The 15253-nt window shown below is 39.7% G+C and overlaps 1 protein-coding gene across 1 annotated transcript in view; it reads left to right on the forward strand.

Moving 5' to 3' along the window:
* The window catches only part of LOC149450274 (sterile alpha motif domain-containing protein 9-like), a 38444-nt gene extending 28987 nt beyond the window's left edge, over nt 1-9457 (forward strand). Inside the window, exons 2-3 of the mRNA XM_089692119.1 lie at nt 2302-2447; nt 4350-9457. Coding sequence (XP_089548245.1) covers nt 4354-9108 — 4755 coding nt within the window. The 5' untranslated portion in view covers nt 2302-2447; nt 4350-4353 and the 3' untranslated portion in view covers nt 9109-9457. The remainder of the gene's footprint in view (nt 1-2301; nt 2448-4349) is intronic.
* The last annotated feature ends 5796 nt before the right edge of the window (nt 9458-15253 follow it).

The raw sequence follows: 15253 nt of genomic DNA on the forward strand, positions 1-15253 counted from the left end.
TAAATTAAAGGTACAGTGTTCTGCACAAATTTAAAGGCTCTCTGAAGCCTAGAAACCCTTTTTATAAGGCATCTTCGTAGCGGAGAAATTCGCATCGAATCGAATTTCATACTGGAATTCGCCGAATCAGCCGAATCGAATTTTTCATTTCTTCGCTCATCTCTAGACAGGACCACTGCAGAACATTGTCTAAACTGGCAGTATGATGTTAGCAAATTACCCACAACTATTGTCCTACAAGTTGTTTCTCCCACAAACAAACTCACCCTTCCTTGATCAAATCACTGGGTTTTTTAGGCTTTCTGCCTTGCCATTGAATACATTGTTGGAGCTGGTAACATGTGTTGGATTGTTAAAATATGCCTTTCTTAGGCCTTTTTTAGCTTGTTAACCTCAAGGCATACATACCAACATTGAACAAATTTCAGACACTCCATTTCTGCATGTTGTAGGAAAGCCAAGAGAAATAAAATCTTTATTGTATTTATCTGTTTGCCAATGTGCAGATTTCGTGCTTGGACACCAAGTCAAGTGGCGACCCATCTCAAATAATTTGAGTACCAACCTGTGGGTGGGTCCACTCGCCCTCCACGTGGGGGTACCTTTTGCCGTGCATGCGCTCATCAATGCTTGGGACAAGACAGGGAATGCGGTCATGTGAGAATCAAACATTAAGGCAGTTTCCTGATTTAAAGATGAGCATGTCACTGTATGCAGTAATAAAAGTACAGAGTTCCTCTGAAAAGTGCTGTCCCATGTCACTACACACCATAGCTTGATATATGTTACATTTAGGAGGGACACCTCTGAGCCTGTGCCCTCTCCACCAGTCCAGGATACCTCTACCACCTCACTCCCAGTTCTGCCGCGCACATAGAGCGAACCTCATGCACTTGTTAATTCCTTCCTTGTCCAACCATGTGGCCCAGATAGGAGCCTCCCGTAATGTTAGTTTGGTCCCGGTTGCTATGGAAGACCGACCACTGGGAAGGGAGTCAGGACACCCATCCCCTCACTACCCGAGGACCCCTCACCATGCCAGGTACCACACATTATGACTGCTGTGTACCTTGCATTAATTCTTGGTTACCAAAAGCAACTGCACTACTGTTGTTGGACTTGCTGAGTGGACCTTCAGTAGTGGCTTAGCTTCATACTCCATATGTGCTTACTGACCGTAGTTTTCTCATACGCCCGAAAACCATCATGCGCCCCTTTAAAGAACTTCAAACCAGTCTTAGGATAGTTGATGCAACTTTTATTTTAATTATCACAACAGCACAGTCCTACATGAACCTAACTATCTCTAGCAGGCTGCCCAGGCATACCTTCATAAAGGTAGTGGTCCATGTCTGGCACTCTCCAGAAGCTGGTTGATTTCTGGACTCCCAGTGCATCCAACAGACTGCAAGGTGCAGCAGTCCTTCTCCACAACAATCACACCGTCTTCTTCTTGATTGGGCCACTGACCCTTGAACTCAGCATTCCATCTTATTTATATTGCCTGGATCCAAAAAGCTCAGAAACAGCAGCACACACTTGAACTCTTCCCCCCAGCCTGGGCCAGCCATTGTCTAACCTACCTACAAACCAATAGTTTAGGAAACACTGATCTAGACCTGTAGTGGGATGCATCTACATTGGATCACATGCCTAGCTACAGAAGCAGGAAGTTCTCTATCTACTTCCAAATGCAACACTAAAACCATGGGCAAGCACTGGGAGAAATTTACTATCAAATAAACACACGCAGATTACATGGTCCAGTTACAGGTGTGAACAATTCCAAGCAGCATGTAAAATCAGGCAGTAATCTAATACATTCTAACAAACGCTTTAGCTATGATAAACTCACATACCGCATTGTAGGTTCTGAGTAATCAATTGCATCCATAAGTACACACTGCTCCACAACGTGCCAGTAGGAGGACAGTAGGTATGTACATCATGAAGTACTGTCTGCCTCTTTTCTGTTTATTTTCAAAAGCAGGTCTAAATCTTTTTACATTTTTTTTTCATTTTTTTCTTTTTTTTTTAATTGTTATTTTTTTTTGTCATCATGAACTAAAAAGTATTATCCCATACATGGTACTAATAATATTCTGAACGGTAGTATTCAATGCCCTTTATATGTCCTTTTTGATCATTATTTATATTACACCCCTTAGGGTTAACTCAGTAAAGTTTATTATTCGGGAAGACAAGTGCCGGCTATACCAATCCTCATCATTCAGGTCTAAATCTGATTGGCAGATATGAGAAACATCAAACTGCTACCTTTTTTTCTTTTTTCTCCATCAGGCTTTCTGTAAGTGGGAGATAGCAGAGTCTACAGAGTATGTCCAGCATCACAAGCAGTTGTTTTCCAGGATCATCATATTATCCACAAAAGAAGAGGACCAATTAAGAACAACAATGTCTAGATGAAAAACTGAAGTACTGTGTAGGTAAGATATGCTCCCTGTATGCATCTCAATTTTCAATTAGAGGTATCTTTGAAACAGGCAACCTATTAATTTTGTCTGATCAGCGTAAACATCCTTGTTGTCCACCACATCTATGAGTCGGGAGCCTGGGGCCCCTTCCATACAGAGCGGTGCCCACTCCGATCAGCAGGGAATCTGTGAGCAGACCCCCTACTGATCGGAGCCGAGCTGGATAGACATCACATTGTTGCCCGCTCAGTTTATGCAGAACAGACACAGGCTGCATGGGTGGCCAGGTGTAAATGGACTTTGCTGTCCGTTTACATCAGGCTACCTCTGATCCAGTCCACCAAAACAGAAAATAGACTCAAGTCTGTTCACAGCCACCTGTCCATAGGACTGCATGGACCTACCAATCAGGTCCACCTGAAAAACTCACAGGTGTACCTGACCGGAACAGCCATGTAAAAGGAGCCTGACTCCACCCTTCTCATCTCCAAATCCTTACTTTTGCTTAGTAATACCATAACAGCAATGGATCATTCAAACCTGCAATCACATCCGCTTGCAAAGAGAAATCTTCCAGCACCAGCTTTCTTTGTAGCACTGGGATAAAATGTGACTGCATGCTCAGAGCTGCAATTAAGAAGAAGCTGGAAGATGTGAAAAAGTGTAGACTAATAAACCATGTTCTTTAGAAAAGCCATCTTTTTGTTATAAAAATCCTGGTATTAACAGAGTCTCAAACTAATTATTGGGCTATAACTAATTAGGTAATAACTAATTATAACTATGTGGCAAATGAGGTTTAATGCTGATAAATGTAAGGTTCTGCACTTGGGGGCTAAGAATATGCATGCATCATACATACTAGGGGGGTACAACTGGGGGATTCAATGGTGGAGAAGGATCTGGGTCTTCTGGTAGATAATTTTCTTGTCTCAGTGACAATTGCTCTCTTTTCTTGTCAATGGTGTGACGGATATAAGAAGTGAGTGAAAATCTCCTGATAAAAGACACAGAGAAAAGTAAAAAAACAGGCAAAAACAAAAACAAATTTTGGCCGGAATTTCAATTTTCACACGTGAATACTCCTATGCTATCTTCTTTTGCTTTTGTCATTGTCAGTTTCAATTTCCCCATTCACAAACATCCACTTTAAAAATAAAGACAATTTTTAAAAATTGCTTGGCGTTAGATTTTATTCCAATTAAGATTTTGCTGCTTATAACATTTTATAGTTGTCTTTTATATATGTCAACAGTGCAGATGAAATTTTTCTTTAATTGGATGCAAATAGAAAAGCTTATTGGGTCACAAAAAATACAAAAAAGACAAATGAATTAGATTCCAGTCCAAAAAGTATTCACTTTTTATTTCCACCACATTTTTTTTTAAAGCTTTTATTTATATGATTCAACAAGATTACCAAAATTAAGAGACGGATACAAATTGCCAGCCATGGAAGGAATATTCTACAATGTGTTATTAAATAGACATACCTGTAGCCTAGATACTTCTTGGTCTATCATGTGTTGGCCATGAAATCTATAGTAATAAAGAGAAAAAATTGTTTTAAGTCATCTCTAATACACATGAGAATATCAATCCACTGGATATAACCATCCTGTAGAATCCAAATTTTAATTTGAGCAACATAAACAAATGATAAATGTCCAAGGAAGAGGATACAGAGGAACAAACTGAGGCAATTAGGGTCTAGGGTTGGAAATCCCTAGAATTAGGTCTAAAATATAGGTCAAAATGGGAAGGAAATTCTCCTCCGTCACAGTTTTACCTAATTTAATTTGGGTGTGCAGATATTGACTGAATAGTAGATAATATACATGAAAGTTTAAATACATTTAATGAAAATATATTCTGTTATGGAATATTTTCTGACAACAATTATTTTATTTCCAGGAAAATGACAGATCTGAAAATGGACAAACCAATTAATCTGCCTTCAAATGTGGAAGAATGGACAAAGAATCATGTAAAACTCTGGGTCACCCAACAACTTAAACAGGACTCATCTGTTGGAGACATTATTTACAATCAAGAAGTAACAGGGGAGATTCTAAAAGTATTAACAAAAGCAGACTTAGTGGAGATGGGAATCAAGCATGGGCCCGCTACATTTATAGTTCATCATTTTAAAAAACTCAATGAAACTTGCAAAGATGGCCAGCAGAGGGGGGTTAATGAAAAAGGTTCAGAGGCAAAGCAAAAATTATCAAAATCCAAAAAGAAGACACATGTCAAACAAGAAGAAAGAAAAAATAGTATGGAGGACGAGTCACAGAATACATCCAAAGAATTGGGAAATGTCAACACTGTCCCTGCTGAATTTTATCATAGTCCCTCAAAAACAATACCATGCTCTTTTGACTGCACCCCTGTAAATAAATGTTATACACAGCATCATTTTCTGCCACCTGAATCCGGGACATCTAATTACATTGACCCAGTACACGAGTACAAGGAGTTCACCAACACAGAAAATGCTACAACAGAAGATAAGAAAATGAAATTTTGCAATGAAGTCTTTAGGTTTGCTGCTGCATGCATGAATGCCCGCACCAATGGTACTATCCATTTTGGAGTTCGGGATAAGCCACATGGAGAAATTATTGGTGTTCACATTGAGAACAGTGAACTATACGTCAATTACATAGATCAAATGATGAACAAATATTTTGAGGAAAAGCAATTGGGTTTGGCAAAACAATGCATTCGCCCACCCCGTTTTGTCTGCGTACTGTGTCAGGACAACACAAAGTCTGATTTGTTTGTTATAGAAGTAGATGTAGTTCCTGCATATGCGTACTGTCACTCACAAATATTCTACACGTATGAACAGGTTTGTAAAGACAATACCTGGAAAAAGAGTAAGGAAAAATGTTGTTTTCTAAGAGATGGAGCAAGCTCCAAAGATATGCTGGCAAATGTACAACACAATGTAGCTGAACTAAAGTCATTTCACACTCAAACAAAAGACAGGGATGATGCCCGAAAAACAGCTGAAGACAACCAAAGAAAAAATCTAAAGAAGAGCAAAGAACATGGTTTCAAGCTTGTGAGTTTACTAACAGGAAACAGAGATACATTGGACAACTCATACTATAAATGGTATATTCTGGTTGTGAACAAATGCCAAGAAAGCTATACAAAGAACTTAGACTTCATACATGAAGTCCCTTGGTTTACAGTTTTGGATTTCGATCCAGAGTCGATTACGAGTGGTTTATGTAAAGCTTTCCAAGAAAAACGGAAACCTAGTTTGCACGATCCAAGCCAATACAAAAATATGGACAATGTCACAAATGAAAAGCTGGAAGAACTTAAACTGTATCAGAAGACCGCTTGGATCTTCTGTAATGGGAGAATGGACTTTGAGGAGAGTCAAGACTACAAACCCTTAAGTTATAAGTTATGGCAAAAAGAAAAAGCAGCAGATGTGAGACAATTGGTTTCCTTTCTTATCAGGAAAGATGTATTGGAAAGAGGAAAATTCCTTGTTGTATTTCTTTTGCTTTCAACTGTTGAAGACCCAGTTGACCCCATAAATGAAGTCTTCAGTGCCTTTTACCAGGGGCTTAATGGTATGACAGACATCCTGTGCATTTGCGAAAGTGAAGAATCCTTCCAAAGCTGGAGAGGTTTGCAAACTAGGCTAGTAAATGAGGAGGAAATGGAAGAAAGATGTATCTACAGCTTGGACATTGAAAATGTAAATGGCACCATTTTAAAGCTAAAGTCTGACACCCGATCATCAAGCAGATTTTTGCCATCACATAATGGATCTTCAACCATACTTCACAGAAAAGATGAAGATTTGATGACTTCTTTAAATATTCTTTGCGTCAATGAGTGTCATGACACAGAGATGGAAAGTAATGAGCCCAAATTTAGAGATTTTATAAAGGCTCAGGAAGAACATTTTTACAAAGGAGGCAAAGCCACATGGTGGAACTTCTACTTTTCACTGAAAAAGTACACAGGACCATTCATTGAGAGAGGTAGCCATAAAAAGCTGAAGGAACACATTGAATGGTGGTCTAAATGTGACAAGCAAATAAGTGTAAAAATTATTACACTGTTTCACCACCCTGGCTGTGGAGGTACCACTACTGCAATGCATGTCCTCTGGGAACTACGGGAGACATTTCGATGTGCAACATTAAAGCGAAAAACAGATAGCTTTAAAGACATTGCAGGGGAAGTTATTAATCTAGCTGTCTCTGGCTCACCCAATCGCACAGATTATTACCCCGTGTTGCTTCTTGTGGATGATTATGAAGAGGAAGAAAATGTTTTTATTTTACAGAACTGTATCCAGTCTGTAATTGCAGAACGGTATATGAAATTTGAGAAGCCAGTTGTCATCATCTTGAATTGCATGAGATCTCAGAATCCAGAGCAAAGCTCAAAATCGAATTGTACATGTAGTGTTCCCCTAACGTATAAGCTTTCTGAGCAGGAGCGAAGAGCCTTCGAAAAAAAGTTAACAGAGATTGAGGAGAAGTATGAGAAGCCACATGATTTTTATTCCTTCATGATAATGAAAAGCAATTTTGACAAGAGCTATATTGAAAATGTGGTACGAAATATACTAAAAAGATTAAACAATGCAAGCAAGCAGGCCCAACTCATTTCCATTCTAGCCCTTTTAAACACATATGTAAAGGATTCTACAATTTCTGCATCAATGTGCGAAGAATTCCTTGGCATAACAGCAAAGAAAACATATTGGGGTTACGAAAGTATAGAAGACACAATGGGGGCTTATTTTGCCATAATGCTCCGCACAGAGGTGGAAGAATATGGAAGATACGAAGGTCTACGGATAAGTCATCCACTGATTGCAAAACAATGTCTAGAGGAATTAATGAACACATACCAGATTCAACAAAGTAGCATAATGCGTAGCCTGCTGGACTCCAATGTTTTCCATAGCAATGGAATTGGCAGAGAGATTCTGTGTCAAAATATGCAAAGCATGCTGGTAACGCGGCATCGAAAGGAACATGGCGATGAAACAGACACTTTGTTCTCTCCATTAATTGAAGAAATACAAAAACATGAAGGTAATTCATGTGTTGAAACAGTTCTGACAGAAGGGACATTGAGATTCGACCAAAATCCTTATATCTGTCAAGCATTAGCAAGGCACTTCTATATTCGAGAGAAAAAATTTTTAGATGCCTTTCAATGGGCAAAGAAGGCAAAGGAAATTGCACCAACAAATTCCTTTATTTTAGATACTCTTGGTCAGATATACAAGACCCAACTGAAATCAATGATAGACGCATTAAGCAATGATAACCCTATATCTGGCACAGTACTAAAAAACATTCTAGAAACAGCTGAAAATGCATCGATTGCCTTCAGGGAGTGCCAGGAACAAACAGAAAAAAAAGAAAGAGAAAGAGAAGAATATGAACCGACAAAGACTAGACGCTACCGGGTGTACAATACAGCGGGGTACCTTGGCCAAATTGAAGTATGCCTTTCTACAGTAAATATACTTCTACAGTTGCCATGGTTCAATTCAAAAGATTTTTTGTCTAGAAAACACCTAATGCAATATTTGTCTGGTAAATGGGACATTTCCGTCGACAATGTCTGTGAAGATTACACAGAGTTTCATAGCATTCTTAGCGATTCTAGATCTTTTTTGATTAAGCTGAACACTTATCTAAAAGAAGCTTTTGATTTCTTTCAAGACTATTTTGTGTATCTAAAACAGCGAAACACCCTAAAGGAAAGTACAGAGTTTAAAACAAGACACAAAGTTTCAGAATGCTATACAAAATACAGAGAGAATTTCTGTAACACTGATCTAATGCAGATTACAGATGAAAAGGACACACAACGAGGAGGCGCTTTAAGACGTATTGAGGATTACAGGATTGGCCTTCAGTCCTTAAAGGCAGACATGTTTTCAGGTATTCTGGAAAATCTCACAGATCCTGAGAAGAAAGATAAAAACATGGAAGCCATTGTCAAAGCCTACAAATATTTACTCCAGAACCGCACAGACAAATTCATTATGAGAGACAAGCAAAATTTTATTTTGGCAAATATTGTGCTTCATTGTATCTCTCCAAAATCGACACTGGTTGCACCCTTTGAAACACTGAAAAGGTATCTCAGAGAGCTTTTGCAGCTTTCTAGCCTGGATTACAAGTATCCAGAACCTTACTTCTTGGCTTCACTACTGTTCTGGCCCAACAACATTCACCAGTTGGATTCTGACTCTAAACACATTGCCGAGTATGTCATCTCCATGAGAAAAACTTTCAGAGGTCGGTATCGGCACATGTGCCATGCCAAACAGCCCATAGCTCATTTCTATCTCGGAAAACACGCTGGCTTAGAAAGACTAATTCACAAAGGCAAACTTGATCAGCATTTTCCTGTTCCAACATCCGATCTAAATTCTCTGTGGCAGAGTGGAGACATCTGGAAGGAAAAAACAACAAAAGAATTGTTACTTCTTGTAAATGGAAGAGCAGAAGATAACATGATCTATGTGGAGTGTAAAGGTGGGATAAAGATTCCAGTGAGACCAGTTTATCTTGGACAGCTGAGAAGCGGGAAAAGCATTGAGCGGGTGTCCTTTTACCTTGGATTCTCTATGGATGGCTTAATTGCTTATAACATAGAAACCTTATAAACAGCATGTAATCTACTTCCATTAATATCCACAGTCAAATATTGCAGCAAGTTGAGAATAGAATCTAAACTTTGCATTTTATTTTTGTGATCATTTTTAAATTGTGAACTCCTTTGTTATTAAAATGAAATGTTTTATTTCTGACAGAAGTAAGACTTTTGGTCCGTGTGTTCAACAAAGTTTATCCTTTTTATGTCACTTGGACCTTTTAACTAAGCTACATGTTCAGCAACTGGCAGAAGTTGGCCTGTGGTCCTCCAATGGTCCATAAAGCTGTGGTTGAGAAATATGGCTTGTGTTATAGAGCAGAGAATGTCCTCTTTGTCTACCAATAAACGTAAACAATGTACTCTTTGTTATCTAAAATGTGCTTTACTCTATAAGACTTTTTTACTTCATAGCTGCAATAAACACATTATACAAACAAGTGCAATAAAAGAAAAGTAACACACTCAAAGCTGAACTCCAGACAGATTTAAATATTACGCATGAATGCAACTCGGTATTCATTATCTGTACAACAATGCTCAATTTGGAAGATGGAGAAGCAGCACAAGGAGCCAGTTAATTGTACCACAGTTTTAATTACCTGTACAACAGTGCACAATTTGGAGGATGGAGAAGCAGCACAAGGAACCAATCAATTGCGTTGCAATACAAAGAGCATGTTGATAGAAAGGGAGAGTATCGTGATGGAGAGGTGAACTCATCGGTCTGCTGCTTCTTCTTTCACTGTCCAGTCACAAGCTGGGAGAGGGACAAGACCTGTCCCTTAGCTGCCCTTAGGGCAGTGTTTTGTGGCAGAGCTGTGTAAATCACACAACTGGATATTAACCACATGCCGCCCAGCCACTGTAGAAATACGGCGGCAGGGCGGCACGGCTGGGCAAAACCACATTTTAAAACGTGTGTTTTTAAAACAGGTAGGGGGCGCGTGTGAGGTGTGCCGCCGCCCTACCTGTCCCACTGATCACAGCCGCGGATGTCAGTCGCTGGGTCACAGCCGGTCGTTACCGGCTATGTCCCAGTGATCGGCGGCAATCGCTGACAGAGAGCACAGCTGCAGTAGCTGTGCTTTCTGTCAGTTCCCTGACAGCTCCAGGACACGCTGATCGGAACAGAAGAGTTTCTCTCTCCCGATCAGCGGTGTTCCCTGCAGTACACACCCCCGCCCCCTAGTAAAACACTCCCCCTCACACAGTTAACCCTTTCCCTGAATAACGTTATAACTTTCACGTAAACCAATTAATTTACACGTATTGGGTTTTTTTTTTTTTGCAAAGACATGTCGCAGAATGCATTTTGGCATCAATTTATGACTAAATTTGATTCTTAAATTTTTTTTTACTGGACATGTTTGATAGCAAAAAGTCCAAAATATTGTTTTTTTTTCCTCAAAATTGTCAGCCTTTTTTTTTTTATAGCACAAAAAATAAAAACCGCATAGGCGATCAAATAACACCGAAAGAAAGCCCAATTTGTGGGAAAAAAAAGGATGTAAATTTAATTTATGTACCGTTTTGCATGACCGCGCAATTGTCCGTTAAACTAGTGCAGCGCTGTATAGCAAAAAAATGGCGTAAATTGCAGTATCTATACCATAGTTTGTAGACGCTATAATTTTCACACAAAGCAATCAATATACACTTAATGGGATTTTTTTTACCAAAAACATGTAGCAGAATACATTTTTGCCTAAATTTATAACTAACTTTGAGTTTACTATATATTTTTTATAGCTGAAAGTAAAAAATATCATTTTTCTTCAAAATTTTTCTATAGTTTTCTATTCCTCAAATATTTCCCTTTAGCAGATAACTTGGTGGCTCAGAAAGAGAAGAACTACCGAAGATTTTTCCCTTTCTGAGTTGACCTCATTGTTTGCTAAGTGTAACTATTGGAGGTATAGGCCATTGAGGTCAAAGAGATATGGGACTAAGAGCCTCTAGCCATAGTGGGCCAAGCACTGACACTGTGAACCTGGAAGCACTCTGAACTCTGGGTTCTCTGCACATAGCAAGGACTGGGGATTGGATTTTCTTGAATCCTCCTCCACTTGTCATTCCAATGCAGTTTTTGCCAATTCCTTTCTCCCGGGAGCAGCAGGCAAGCCAAGAGACTGTGTCAGGAGTTGCACATGTCAGCACCCTGTAGAAGTGATGGAACGGATTTATAGCCGTCCTATCATTGCTAAATTACAGTAGAGAGCCAGCTGTACAAGTGATCTTGTTTCAACCCACTGAGTGTCATAACATATAAGACAAGTGCTTGGCAGTCAAAGGTTTAAAGTATATCTAAAGCCAATTTGTTTTTCTCATTTTGGATAGAGTAAGGTATGGTAACTCCTCTGTGTCACGTACTTGTTATAAACAGCCTGAGATGATGCATAACTGTGCATTACAAACACTGTGCGATATGCTCTGCTGACCCCTACACTCTACAGTTTCAAGAAAAAGTATGTGAACCCCTTGGGATTACGTGGAGTTTTGCATGAATTGGACATAAAATGTGCTCTGAACGTCATCTAAGTCACAACAATAGAATAACACAGTCTGCTGAACATAATACTACACAAACATTAGATGTTGCCATAGTTTAATTGCACATAACATGTAAACATTCACAGTGCAGGGAGGAAAAAGTATGTGAGGCCCTAGCTTAATGACTTCTCCCAGAGCTAATTGGAGCCAGGAGTGAGCCAACCTTGACTCCAATCAGTGTGATGATATTGGATGTGTTGCTGACAGCTGTCCTGCCCTTAAAAAACACACACCTGTTTTGGGTTTACTGGTTTCAAGAAGCACTGTCTGATGTGAACCATGCCTCGCAGAAAAGAGCTCTCAGAAGACCTACGATCAAGAATTGTTGACTTGCATGAAGCTGGAAAGAGTTACAAAAGTATCTCCAAAAGCCTTGATGTTCATGTGTCCATGGTAAGACAGACTGTCTACAAATGGAGAAAGTTTAGCACTGTTGCTACTCTCCCTAGGCGTGGTCGTCCTGTAAAAATGACTGCAAGAGCACAGCGCAGAATGCTGCATGAGGTAAAGAAGAATCCCAGAGTGTCAGCTAAAGACCTACAGAAATCTCTGGCACATGCTAACATTTTTGTTGACACATCTACAATAAGGAAAACATTAAACAAGAATGGAGTACATGGGAGGACACCACAGAGGAAGCCATTGCTGTCCAAAAAGAATATTGCAGCACGTTTGAAGTTTGCAAAAGAGCACCTGGATGTTCCACAGCACTACTGGCAAAATATACTGTGGACAGATGAAACCAAGATTGAGTTGTTTGGGAAGAACACACAACACTATGTGTGGAGAAAAAAAGGCACAGCACACCAACATCAAAACCTCATCCCCACTGTAAAACATGGCGGAGGGAGCATCATGGTTTGGGGCTGCTTTGCTGCCTCAGGGCCTGGATGGATTGTTGTCATTAATGGGAAAATGAATTCCAAAGTTTATCAAGACATTTTGCAGGAAAACGTACGACCATCTGTCCGCCAACTGAAGCTCCGCAGAGGATGGGTGATGCAACAGGACAATGACCCAAAGCATACAAGTAATTCAACAAAACAATGGCTGCAACAGCACAGAATACGCCTTCTGGAGTGGCCCAGTCAGAGTCCTGACCTCAACCCGATTGAAATGCTGTGGCATGACCTTAAGAGAGCGATTCACACCAGACATCCCAAGAATATTGCTACACTGAAACAGTTTTGTGAAGAGGAGTGGTCCAAAATTACTCCAGATCGTTGTGCAGGTCTGATCTGCAACTACAGGAAACGTTTGGTTGAAGTTATTGATGCCAAAGGAGGGTCAACCAGTTATTAAGTCCAAAGGTTCACATACTTTTTCCTCCCTGCACTGTGAATGTTTACATGTTATGTGCAATAAAACCATGGCAACATCTAATGTTTGTGTAGTATTATGTTCAGCAGACTGTGTTCTTCTATTGTTGTGACTTAGATGACGTTCAGAGCACATTTTATGCCCAATTCATGCAAAACTCCACGTAATCCCAAGGTACAACGATATGCATACAATAATCCTTTATAAAGGTAATCAGATATTTTTGAATATTTATTTTTACATTTATGCTATAATATTGGAAACATGTAAAATATATAAAGTAGGTGTTATCCCAATGTGGCTGCAAAAGTGGAAATACACTTTTAAAGTGGAACATCAAGAATTGAGCTAATATGTAAAATGTGCTGAATTAGCAGGGGTTAAGTCCAGTGAGGTGCATGTCACCTTGTGGACATATCTCTTTTAATTTACAGTTTACATTTTTTCTGAGTGCCTGGAGCATAACTATCACTATGCTTCTGGAGCTGCAACACTGGACCCTCTGGTTGCAGCTCCTGAGGCTGCAGAGTTGCATGCAGTTGCTGTCCCTGCACCTCCTCTCCTTCTGCCCAATCACAGAGCACTATGTATTAAGTGAACTCATTCATTGAATACATAGCCTTCTGTGAATGGACAGCAGAGGGAAGGTGCTGGCAGAAATGCTATGGGTGAGAAGGCAGCATCTCTCCTGTCAGAGCTCCAGGAGTGTGGTGATAGCTGCACTCCTGGAGTACCACAAAACTGTCAGTTGTACATTAAAGAGATAAGTCCATTAGGTGGCACCTCATTGGAATCAACTCACAGTATGCCATCACATTTTACAAAGTGACTGAATTATTGGAGTTCAGCTTTAAGTTGAAGTTTAGGAACTAAAAAACTCAAAGTTTAGACATTTGAAAGATCCCATGCGGATCAAGTCACATTTATGTTTTTTGCACGTTGTGTCACTCTATATATTGTTTTCATATTTTTTATATTATGCATATATTAGTTTAAAATATGTGATTTATTGCTTTTGAGTAGCGCTGCATCATTTCTTTCTTATGACACTAATATACACTCACTGGTCACTTTATTAGGTCCACCTTGCTAGTACCGGGTTGGACCCCCTTTTGCCTTCAGAACCGCCTTAACTCTTCCTGGCATAGATTCAACAAGGTGTTGGAAACATTCCTCACAGATTTTGGTCCATATTGACATGAGTTATTGTTGCCTTTCTATCATTTCTAACCAGTCTGCCCATTCTCCTCTGACCTCTGATGTAAACAAGGCATTTTCGTCCACACAACTGCCGCTCACTGGATATTTTCTCTTTTTCGGACCATTCTCTGTAAACCCTAGAAATGGTTGTGCGTGAAAATCCCAGTAGATCAGCAGTTTTTGAAATACTCAAACCAGCCCATCTGGCACCAACGACCATGCCATGTTCAAAGTCACTTAAATCCCCTTTCTTCCCCATTCTGATGCTCATTTGAACTTCAGCAAGTTATCTTCACCACGTCTAGAGACTTACATGCATTGAGTTGCTGCTGTGTGATTGGCTGATTAGCAATTTGTATTACCAAGCAATTGAACAGGTGTACCTAATAAAGTGGCCGGTGAGTGTATGTGATTAGTTAGGCGCAAAGCTTGTACACTAGATCACCACAAGAGGTCAGTATTGTCAAGTTTATGTAACTAATGAAACTCAGCAGTTTGAAGTGAGCAGATTCAGCTGCCAAAGGTTGACATTGTCATGTGATGTCACGGAAGGTTCCAAAATGTCCACCAGCCAAAGGAGAGGGGAATTCTACTCCAACCAGCCGGACAGAGGTCCTAGTTCCCTGGCTGTTATGCTGATCCTTTGGCTTAAACTCCAAGCACACATTAAAGATACAAAATAAAGCAGCTCTGTAATTATTATTACATTAACAAAATAATGTTTTAAATACAATCAGCATATCCTGGTACTGTATATTATTATTATTATATAGGATTTATATAGCACCAACAGTTTTCTCAGCACTTTACAATATAAAGGGAGACAATACAGCAACAATACAGTTCAATACAAGAGGCTTAGGAGGGCCTGATCCTGGGAGCTTACAATCTAAGAAGGAGGGGCTGGTGGTAAAAAACATAATAACTGTGGGGGGTGAACTGATAGGAGGAATAGAAGATTCTGTTATTAGCTAAAGGCAGGATAGGCTTCCCTGAAGAGATAGGTTTTCAGAGATTGCCTATAAGTGGGCAGAGTAGGCCAGCTGTTGGATAGATTGGGGTAGAGAGTTCCAGAGAATGAGGGA

Source organism: Staurois parvus, unplaced genomic scaffold (assembly GCF_062004578.1).
Source record: "Staurois parvus isolate SC_StPar_1 unplaced genomic scaffold, SC_StPar_1.0 ptg000576l, whole genome shotgun sequence".
In the NCBI taxonomy this organism is placed as follows: Eukaryota; Metazoa; Chordata; class Amphibia; order Anura; family Ranidae; genus Staurois; species Staurois parvus.